Here is an 11,881-nt window from a genome sequence, read left to right as displayed (position 1 = left end):
GAGTCTCCTTGGATGTGAAGGGTATTTGTTTTCTCATAGTGAAATAGTGAAGAAGACATTAAATTCAAGTTATTGGCCCATAGAATATCTGTAAATAATATTTTATTTAATTAGAGAATACATATTTTGTTGAGAAAATATTACTTGATCTGTCTCTCACTGCATACAAACTACGTCACGATGTAAGAAATGACGTAATATTATCAAGATCTTTTACTTGTTTATAACTTGTAATGCGGGATTTAATTAGCGACAAAACAACACGCTGTAGTAAGTTTTTATGTAGTTTGATGATTTCTTACTGGTTAAATTAACAGATAAACTCATTTTGTGGTATTTTAAAGAAATGTTGTATGACGTATATTGTGTATGATGTCATAGTCAAGTTTCCCCGTACAAATTAGGCTCCGCCTCCTTTTTGTAACGTTAACTGTGCTGCGAACATCTAATTCCAACATTTTTCTTAACTCTTCCTTTACTGTATCCGTCATTGAATAGGGTAGTTGCCTGAACAAAAAAAATTGTGCAACCTGGCTTATCTGTCAGTACGTCTCTAAACTCCCGCAAATCTTCCATAATTCGTATCAGCTAACTCTCTTGGAGATTTGGATTTATATTAACATTGCTCAATGACTCACTGTTAGGGAAGTTGTACCAATCGATCTCCTGGATTTCATTATTACTGGACTCTGCATCGGATAGGATACTGCAGTCCAGCATCAAACACTGGCTCTGTTCAAGTTCTACGTAATGCTTTAGTAGATTGATGTGAACGGCCTTACATGCAATCTTTCCATTTTTTTTTTTCGATCTTATAATCTACGTTGCTGATTTTTTCCGGATGACAAATGGTCCCTTTCACTGCATAAACAATTTGTTACTATCTGTTACTTCTCCTTCTATCAATGTACGACTTCTGGTCTTTCTATCATGAATTTTCTAATACCTTTTTGATGATTCTTGAAGTGTGTGAAGTGCTACTCTACAGTAGATTCTAAACGATCTCTAAGATCCAGAGCATACTTGAAACGTTTTCTTAATTTCAGGATCTTTAATTTTCTTTATCTAAAGTTCCTTAAGAAAAGTCATTGGCCCTCTCAAAGTTCTTCCATATACCAAACGGGGAGAATCCCAGGCTTTCTTTGGGGACTTCTTTGTAGGCAAATAGCAACGCAGGGAGGTATTTTTCCCAACCTTTAAGACGGTCACACGTTCTTTTCAGCATCTGCTTCTAAAACAATTGAGGCGTCAACTAAAGAAGGACATGGAGATAATGAACAGTATTCAATCTCAGTCAAAGTCCATAAAACAATACAAAATAAGAGCAGAGCAAACACGGACTCCCCAAACATCAGAGGTGGGATCAGGTGCCATGGAGGAGTGAGCATCCCCTGCCGTCCGGTCACACCCGCCGTGTGCTTCTTGTCATGATCAAGAAATAACGAGAAAAAAAAAGTGCTCGGCTATGTTAAGGAAGGTCAGAGTTCACATTCCTTGTACATGGAATGGAAGTTTAATTGTGACGTCATTGAAAATTAACAAGCCACAAAAATTAATTAACGACATGATCATGCGCAAATAACAACTTGAATTTATTTATTTTATCGATTATTCATAAAATCTTGTAAAATTGCAATACTTGATAGCGATACAGTCGAGTAATAGAAGAAAGCCTTTTGTCAAATATGACGTCATCAGCCTTGACATGACGCAGCACAAGTGATCCAGAGGAGTAGATTCAATGGTTTAATAATTACAAGAATGCTTAAATAAATATGATGACTTGCTAATTTTTAGACCTAATCATTAAAACTAAAGGAAAATTATTTATTAAATACAATGTGTATAGAAGATGAATTTATCTATTAGCATTGAAGCTGCACAGAGATAAGGAATATAGAGAATATCGCTAAAACGATGAGCGTATTCGTGATTTACATCAAAAGTGCAAGGTCATAGACGATTTTGTTTGAGCTGAAATTTGGAATATTTATTGCTCATATAGTGTATATTTTGAAAAGTGCTGGGAGCTGATCCTGGTCTGCATAACATTAGTTTTATTTATAACAGAATTTAAGCTAAGTGGAAATTTTTAGCTATTATAAGTATTTTCGGCAACATTTTAAGTACTTCGCAAACAGCACTGGCTAGCTCCCAGCACTTTTTGGGTAGATGATATAAACCTCTTTTAATGTGTATCAATTATTTTCTTGAAAAACAAGCGTATGCCCTTGCACTATCCACATTTCCTACATTCATTTTACAATTCTATTTTTATACAAGTCACGTGACAAACAGCTGATATGTGCGATATAACTGGTAATAACTACTGCCAAGTCCTATCCATTATTGATAGCTATATTACATTTTCTACAAGTATTCAGTTGCTTTGATAATTTTTTTTTAAAAGAAGCAATACAAATTAAAACGGTGCAAAGGTCACATTTTCCACATCGGTCCTTAACATAGCTGAGTGTCGTCAATTCAGTGTATAAATAATGGATTAACAATTAGTATGAAAAACGTCAGTCAGCATTAGACTCAATGATAAATTGTATTTGCTGACAAGGTCGTTGTATCGACCATAGAAATGATGACTTTAAACGAGAGTGATGATATTCTTGTTTCATCAACCATTCTTGTTCATAAACCGTTACACAAAGGATGATATATAGTCGTAGTTAGTTGATTCATTGAGATGAGTCTGCTTACTTCCTTCTTTAGAGCTGACGTAAACTGGCTACCCATGTCTGTGAGCATTTCTTATGAAACACCTACCAATAGTTACAAATTAGGTGAAAAAATGTCGAGTTAATTGTATTGTTGCTCGATGAGAATTTCACCGATCCCCTGTTTTCTTTGCGATCTAGTAAAGCTATAAGAATATCAAATTTTATCAAAATATTTTTTTTTCAAACAAAATCCTTAATATAACTAATTTCACAAGTGACATACCTTGGAGAATAAAATTTACATTGTTTTTATTTGAAAATGTAACAGTCTATTGAACTATTGTTTAAGTCAATGATATTGTACAATTTCAGATATTCCTTTAACGGAAGTGGGATAGGTAGCTTGTCAACAGAAGGAAAAATTGTTGTATCTTTATTTAGTATCCGCAAGTGTTTCCTTATCAGCGAACGACAACTCTGTTTTAAGCTAAGAGGTTCTTCCATAGTAAAGCCATATTCTTTCATTTTTATCCGGGTATCTTGAGAGTCTAGATCGTCACTTGTATATTGGTAACCAGCTGCAATAAATATGTGCAGCAATATATGAAAACTCACACAGTCCCTTGTTAATCTGTAACGAATGTAGTAATGGTAGGGAAATTGTTGCAATACGTCGCTGAGTTTATATTGGTTTGGATCAATTCCGTGTTGCAGAAGTAAAACCACTGTATCACAGGAAAAGCACGGATCCGGAATGCCCAGTGGACAATTTCTAGACTCGTAGACTTTACCTCTCCTGAAAACAACAACAATATCTTGTAGTACATACAATATATAAGTATTCTGATTTTCGCAATTAATAAATGTTGGTCTACCTTTTAGATTTTACTGGGTAACTAAAATAAATAAATAAATGCTCAGAATTGCTTGTAAAGTTGCGTGTACTTTTATGTGTCAGAAAACTCTAGTGACATTTGATATGCAATAAGCCATAGTGTATTATCCAAAGGTATATATTAGTTGTCATGTTTGTCAGATTCAACAGAAAATATTTGAATTGTAATATTATTTTATGATAACCTCAGACTGGATTTAACGATAATGCAACACTAACTTTCGTTAAAATTACTTGTAATTTATTTTTGCATCAACATTTTCTCACCCATAAAAGAAACAGTGGCCCCAGCGAGTTGTGTTTAACTTTGCCCCGGCCAACAAGTAAAGCTCGAGTACTTTTGTCATTGGCGACCATGGTCGATCGGAAATCACTGGTAAATTTATTGAATACTTCGAAAGAATAATACTGTATCGCTCTCTCTCTCTGGCTTTTGAAGAGTAATTAATTGCTTATATCCTTTATATTCGTTCACATCCGCACCTAATGAAGAAATTTAATATTCATTTGTAAGTAAAAACATTTATTTAAAGTTAAAATATAGTTTTTGAAGCATCGTAAAATTGGCAAACATAATCAACTCTCCTTATGAATACCTTAAGAAATCTTTGTATTAACATTTAAACCCATATCCGTATATACCTTTCTTGTATATATTTTTAATTCATAAGCTTGTCAATCTTACAACCATGTGTACAATTTTTCTTACTTGCATATAAATAACACACATAAGTTTGCACAATACCGTGAAAGAAAAGATACACATTGTTTGTTGAACTTCTACCATCTCAAACCTGAATCTAACAGTAGCTTTACAATGTCTGCATCCCTTGCTGCTATAGCATAATACAAAGGTGGAACCTTCTCCTGCTGCTTGTAACTCCGTACACGTAAATTAATGTCCGCCCCGACATCAATTAGCTTCTTAGCTAGCTTAAAATCTTCAGACCTGAAAGAGAAAAGATAATTTTTTTCAATTCACACCTGTTATGTCCGAAAAAATCTCGAACCCCGTTATTCAAATCAACCTAAAGTTCCGTGAAGTCAAGAATAGTCAATTATATACTTTGCTTTTGAAAAGTTGTCGTGCTTTTGACACGAATTTAATGTAAAGGAAATTCTCTACCCCAAAGCAAATGTTCTTGTGAACATTGGAAATTATATTGTATAAAGAAATAAATGTCAAAGTATATATTTCACTTTCAGTATAGGTTTCCTTGCATTTACCCCCAGAAAAATTGTTTAAAGACAATTAAGTATTGATAAACAGTTAAATCATTTAATTAATTTACCTTACCCTATTGTTTTTAGAAATACTTTAATTGATTACAAATTAAGTGATACACTCTACATTTCAATTTCTTTAATTTTAGCCTATTTTTTTTAGAAATACTTTAATTGATTACAAATTAAGTAATACACTCTACATTTCAATTTCTTTAATTTTAGATCTAAGTGCAGATCACTCTTACTGTACAGAAATATCACACATATAAGTTCTATATTCATACATTATATTTTTTCTTTAATTGTTAAGCAATAAACAATAGTGTCCAATAGAATTTAATTTCAATTTCCACATTGAGAGATAAAACGTTTTATAAATCGTAAATGCAGGCAATGACAAGGGGTGTGTATTCTACGTACTCCTTCTTTCTGGTGTCTATATATCAATAGAAACCATGAACCTGCGGTTCCATATTTATAGGGGTGTGTAGTTCTAAATTCTCTCTGGTTATTATATCAAAAACCATGAACCTGTTGCTTCAATGTGTACATACTCTTCTATTGCATATATCCATAGAAACCATGAACCTGTGGTCCGACTTCAAGGTTTATAAAAAAAAAGATTTATTCTTTGAATTATTAAAAATCCTTGTTCCCCTTTTTTGTGGGACATTCACTGCACCATAATTTCAAAAGGGTACTTGGTGTCCAATAGAATTTAATTTCAATTTCCACACTTAGAGATAAAACGTTTTATAAATCTTACATGCAGGCAATGACTACCTATTCTACCTACTCCTTCTTTTTGGTGTCTATATATCCATAGAAACTATGAACCTGCGGTCCGACTTCAAGGTTTATAATCTCATTAACAGAATTAGACTTCACTGAAAAATATTAGTTTATTTTAAAAAATTCTACACTATATCATTTTCTCAAAGTCCTTGTTCCCCTTCTTTTGTGGGAATTAAACTAATAAGATAAGTGTTGTAATGCACACCTGTTCTGTTGACAATTCTTCCTTTACAAAAGAAATACAACTTGGAAAAACCTGAAGACTAATGGGACAATTCTAAAATGTCACACATCTGTGGCTTCTTTTCTTTGACCTCCATTTTGTGATATATATATATATATATATATATATATATATATATATATATATATATATATATATATATATATATATATATATATATATATATATATATATATATATATATATATATATATATATATATATATATATATATATATATATCATATTACATACATGATAAGAATTCATGCTCATGTATCACTTAACAAGACATTTATGGTGTTCTTTTTGTAATTTTATTACAAATAATGCAAGTGAAATATTTATATGCTTCTGCTGGGCATTGAACCCGGGGCCTCTGGCTTGCCAGTGCAGTGCTCTACCGATTGAGCTAAAGGGTTGACCCACTAGTCAAAAGCTATTAAGAAGCCATGCATCTGACACTACCACACAATAATAAAATTAACTTAAGAAAAAAAATCTTGTAAATTATATTTATCAAACGTTTTGCATACAACAAATTATTCAAATCATCGTGACAATGTGTTAAGATTTCCAAACTGATGTAATCTGATTCCAAAATGTCTTACGTATTCCCAAACAACTTCTAAAAGAATTAGATTTTATAACTCCCGACACATGCGTCATCAGATATGCTTACATCATAATCAAGCGCTTTGATTTTAAACAGATCATCCTGGTCCTTGAAATGCGTTATAATTTTCCAACTGGTATAGTACAATTTGATAACGACTAACCTACTATAGTTAGGTTGAAATTGGAACAAGAATATATGTATTTCATAAATATGTTTCAATAATATATTTGTGAATTAAAACCTGATTTTTATGGTGATGATGCAAGTTGTACACATTTGAGGTAATTAAAGGAGGTATTTTAATTATGATTTTTATGATACTTTTGGGAATCTTTCATATTAACAACAAAAAAGAACAATGTACATGTATTGCACAATTCAAATCACATTTAAAAGCAGTGATTTGTTAAAAGTTTTAGGAACCAAAAGAGGTTGTTATTAAATACGTGTATATATAACTTCATTTCAGGAGTTCGTCACACAGAAGCATAACATGTAAAAGGCTGTAAATTGTAAAATATAATAAGCAACACTGATAATAAGATAAAGAAATTAAAAATCCCATTATGTTTTCTTTTAATGTTTACTGTACGCTTTAATGAACTTTTAAATTACTATTTTGGTTTATTTTATTTAGCCTGTTCGAAAAAGTACTCTTAGCATAGAAATTTATGGTACAAATTATTTACACTTTAAAATTATCAAGACTTATATAATTCAGGAAATTGTCATTTGCATGCACGAAGTGAGGACAAGTGAGGAGTTAATTAGTATCAAATTTGTTATGAAACTGCAAATGTGTCAAATATTGTGTGGTGTGTAATTATCTACACTGCATGATTCATATAATAAAAGTAACTGAAAATAGGAATATCCTGAATTCAGTAAGGATATAAATGTAAATGCTTGTAAAACATCAGAGAAACGTTTCAATATTTATTCATGTATGCTATCGTCTTTAATGCAAATTACAGGGTGTATATCCAAATCAGAAAGGCAATAACATCGTTAGGTCCCTAACAAAAAAATACTATAGTTAACTATATTTAACTTAACTAAAATTTTGATTTACTATAGTTAACTTTGACACTTTGAAAAACTTTGACGTTAACAAAAACTTTGTGAAAAACTTTGTCACTTTCAAAAACTTTGGCGAAAACTTTGACACTTTAAAAACTTTGTGATAATTTTTTGACACTTTGAAAAAAACTTTGACACTTTGAAAAACTTTGAAAACACTTTGAAAAACTTTGGCACTTTGAAAAACTTTATCGAAAACTACCTTGAAAAACTTTGGTGAAAACATTGACACTTTTAAAAACTTTGGCGAAAACTTTGATACTTTGAAAAACTTTGGTGAAAACATTGACACTTTGATTTACTATAGTTAACTATAGTAAACTATAATTAACTATAGTATTTTTTGTTAGGGGTTGCCGAGACAGCCATAAGCATTGACCCTGAAAGATTTAACATTAGACAGAAAAAAGAAATCAAAGCATTTTTTGGAGAAGATTCTGAGAATTTTGATGCAGTTTTGGTGAAGGTGATGGTAAATAAGAGGGCTGTTCAATTAATACTGTCCTGAGCTCTTTGACATAAAATATAAAAATCATATGCCCTTAAGTCTGACTTTCTCTCCTTATTGAATCTTTAATTAATTGATTACAGTTTATTTGACCACTTTTCACCACATAGTTTTATTGTGAGAAGCTGGAAAAGAGGGGCTATTTGACACACTGCATTAAAAATGCAATGAAAGAATCAGTAAACAAGAGCGAAAATAAACGCACAATGAAAGCTGCTGTAAAACTCATTACGATTCCCAAAGAAATATTTCATGAAATATGTTAAATTTACAGCAACTAATGTCTGTTTTATAAACAAATGAGCAGGTGAATTTAAATGAACACAAATGATATAATGGGCATCAAAAATGGGTACCGTCTTTGGAGACAAATACTTACAACAACCAAGGTGATGTTTGCACAAACTCGACAAATAATCACTGATTATGTCTTATAAAATTCAAGACACATAGCAAAATTGACGAGCATCATTTTAGGGGTAGTTTACAATGTTTTAAAGGAACATTTTACAGCAAAAAAGCTTAGTTCTCAATGGTCAACCTACTTTTTGAAAAATGCGTGAAAACAACAGCGTGTAAGAATATCTATAAACAATTATTTAAAAATAAAAAAAAAATGATGCTTACCACGTTTGTCTGAACTTCAAACAGATAATGAAAATTGATTTTAAACCCTCTAAACAAATTAACAATTAGCACTTGACAAAAACAGCCAATGCAAAGTTGAAAGGCACAAAACAAAAATATTAGTAGCCTTCTTGTTCAAATTCAAGGCAGTCAATTTCCGTAAAAGCAAACAAAAAAATGAAAGGCACAAAAGGATAGTTTTATGTCATTTTTATGGAGTTTTCTAAATATTCATTGCTATACATACCGCAAAGAAAATATTAAGACTTGTTTTTCAAATTCATTATTGGTACGGATAGGCAGTTCAATTTTATGACCGTTTATAAGAAACATCAACAAAATAAAAGAAACAAGGTATAAAGAAAAGCAGAATATTCCAAAGATTTAAGATGTTGCAAAATGTCGACACTGCAATTGTTTAAGCAATTTTTTGCAAAAGTTTAGAAAATTTTTATCGAAAGGATTATTTGTGAGGATTTTATCAATTTGTAAATATTTTCCATAATATTATACTTTATTTATTTTAAATTAGAGGATATCCCTACTACATTAAAAACAATGTCAGAAATTGAGATGTAATATACTGACTGTTATAAAGCTTTCTCTGTACACATGTTTGTATTTCAAATCTAGCTCGTGAAGGTCATGAATATAAATAAGAAATTAGAAGATAAATCGATTATATACCCGAGGCCCATGCATAACGGACGAGGTCCCCCTTTCTTTTGCAAACAACTGGTCTCGTCGATATAAATTGCCCCATATCTAAATAGAAAAGATGGAATTTTTCTATAGTTTTGGCTACATATGTAGAGATGTAGTGTATGATATGAAAATATAAACTCTGACAGAAGAGAAAATTAGCAGTGGGATATGCAGGTACATAAATTAAAGCAATTCCATAGCAAGTTCTTTCATACTCATGTAGCGGAACACATGCATATGTATAATTCTTTTAATCTGACATGGTGTCATGTCATACTATTCCAATCATTATTGATGTATCAAACTGCAGCGGATAGAGCTCAAAAGACTTTAAAATATTGAGATGTTTAATACAAAACAGGTGCATTGTCTATATATTAGTAGCATTTTTAAAACGTAGAATATTAACTTTATATACTTAAGGAAAACATTTTTTAACGAACAGTTTTAGCTTTGGCTCATTGATTTGTAATCATGTTTAGATGTCAACAATTGCCGGTGGCACGTGCCAGGGCCTGAGAATTTCGGAATGTGCTTGGTATTTATAGAGACTGAGCAGAGAGGGTATTTGTCATGCCAGTATACCCGACAACAAAAACCTCAACGGATGGGCCTGGTCTCCACATCCTGAATTCAAACCCACAACGATTTCTTTTTAAGATTCGTTAAAAATAATAAATAAAGGCAAGTCTCCAAAGCCTGCAGTGGAATACGACCCTGCATCGAAAGGAACAGCGCCTTACTCGGTAACTGTAGATGTAGTTTGGTCATTGGCTCTTATCACTGCGACACAAGGGCGATTTATGTTTTTTTTTTTTTTTGTTACAAGGAATAATTTCTTGTTATCTAACATGCTGAAAATATTTAAAATATAATTCTTGATTGTTATTTCCTTTAAATAACATCGGTAAATATATTCTTGATATATTCTCACTATCTATATGTAGAGACATTTTAACATGAATTAAGAAACCTCCACCCTCCCCACGTGCACCCTCTTCAGTTGATTAAAGGGCTAAGCATTTGTTGCTTTTCCGTCGAATTATTTTGAATTATTTACAACAATGAAATAAATTTGAGTTTCTGGTAAAATGAAAAATGTTTGCTTGCCCTCTGTCGACTCAGGATTTTAAATAAAAACCTTCGTTATAGGAAAAAAGGGATTTTATTTTTACTTTTCAAAATTGCATATACATGTATTGAATTTTTAATATTTTTGACAGGATGAGGACATTTCCTAGTGAATGAAAAAATAAATAAAAAAGTTTTTTGAAGTTTTAGAAAAAATAAAAAAAAAGTTTTAATCAGGCCAAGTTAATTGATTCGAACAGTAACATGTGAGACTTAAAATGGAAGGTTTTGTATAACTGAAAAAAAATTAAGATCTGTCAATACCGCTTAATGTATTCCATGAGGAAAAAAAAATAATGTAGATAAATATCAACTCTTCATACTTGGTGTGAAGTTCATTAATATGGGCTAAAACCAGGTCGAGTTATTTCATCATTATGTAAAACGGTATTAGAATTCAGGCTAATATGTATTCAAAATATACCCATTAGATTTTCAATGTGCAAATTTGTATATTTAATCATAACATAAACATTTTAAACGTTTGATTTCATTTTGTTTTTATTTGAAAATCTCATGCATTTTATTCTAAAAACTAAATGAATAAATAAGCAGATATTTGATGGATTCACTTTGAAACCTCGAGAAGATTTATTTCTTATTTTATACTTTATCAAGGTTGAGCTATAATTTAAGGTAAATTATAGGGAAAAAACAACATATACTTGCGAACGTGCTTCAAGTCCATGAATTTAAATATTAATAAATGATTAAATAATTACATAGGTTATGCCATTGCTAAGTCACACTTTACCTACCTTTTGTTTGGTATGCCGTCCAAACATGAGTGATATATATATATGAAATAGATGACGCATCTCGACGAATGTCATTGCTATTTTTACAGATATAACGTAAAACCTGTTTCACTCAGTAACTTAATAATATAAGAAGGTTATTAATTAAGAAACCGCAAATATGTTCCATATCCGTGTAAAAACATCCTTGTTCGATAGCATAAATCATATTCGCTATCCAAGGGTTTCTGATACGCTACTCTCCTCACGAACCCTTGGCATACGGTGAAGTCAAAAGACTGGATTGTTTTCCGTCACGTGATTTTGAATCTAGGTAAGCATAGATTGCCTCATCGACAAAAATAAAGACACGTGTTTACAAAAAAATTAAATCAAAGTTCTTTTTAAGAATAATTAAGAAGCAATAATTGGTTTATGTTTATTTATTATTTATAGAACAAATCTGAAGCTTCAATATTTTTTTTCTCGAGTTCTGATTGGGATTCAGTACACCCGGTCGACCAGTCAGCAATTGTTTTTTGTCGTTGTTGTTGTTGTTGTTGTTGTTTTGTAAATGACGAAATTTGCGTTCAGGATACTTCTTGACTCTTTAATCTCGGAAATGAAAAACGAAAGTAAATAACTATCCCCAAGATAACATG

At 31.3% G+C, this 11,881-nt stretch overlaps 1 protein-coding gene across 3 annotated transcripts; it reads right to left on the bottom strand.

Annotated features, from left to right (window-relative positions):
• Positions 1-2,995: 2,995 nt before the first annotated feature.
• Positions 2,996-11,521, bottom strand: LOC134252087 (uncharacterized). 3 transcript variants are annotated; one of them, XM_062734527.1, is made up of 6 exons: positions 11,241-11,521; positions 9,334-9,411; positions 5,591-5,681; positions 4,362-4,516; positions 3,835-4,050; positions 2,996-3,468 (listed from the first exon to the last, which is right to left on the bottom strand). In XM_062734527.1, exons 2-5 carry the CDS (start codon positions 9,407-9,409, stop codon positions 3,950-3,952), a joined length of 423 nt encoding a protein of 140 aa, XP_062590511.1. In that variant the 5' UTR covers positions 9,410-9,411; positions 11,241-11,521; the 3' UTR covers positions 2,996-3,468; positions 3,835-3,949. The 3 variants fall into 3 exon arrangements, 2 of the variants coding, with proteins under 2 accessions (XP_062590511.1, XP_062590510.1); XR_009988896.1 differs by lacking the exon at positions 11,241-11,521 and having other exon boundaries at positions 5,561-5,681; positions 9,334-9,916; XM_062734526.1 differs by lacking the exon at positions 11,241-11,521 and having other exon boundaries at positions 9,334-9,917.
• Between the last annotated feature and the right edge of the window lie 360 nt (positions 11,522-11,881).

The sequence above is a fragment of the Saccostrea cucullata genome, unplaced genomic scaffold (genome assembly GCF_032062105.1).
Source record: "Saccostrea cucullata isolate Sc308-1 unplaced genomic scaffold, CSIRO_AGI_Scuc_v1 ctg1582, whole genome shotgun sequence".
Lineage (NCBI taxonomy): Eukaryota > Metazoa > Mollusca > Bivalvia > Ostreida > Ostreidae > Saccostrea > Saccostrea cuccullata.
The sequence above is the reverse complement of the archived record's forward strand: the minus strand, read 5'-3'. Positions and strand labels throughout refer to the sequence as shown.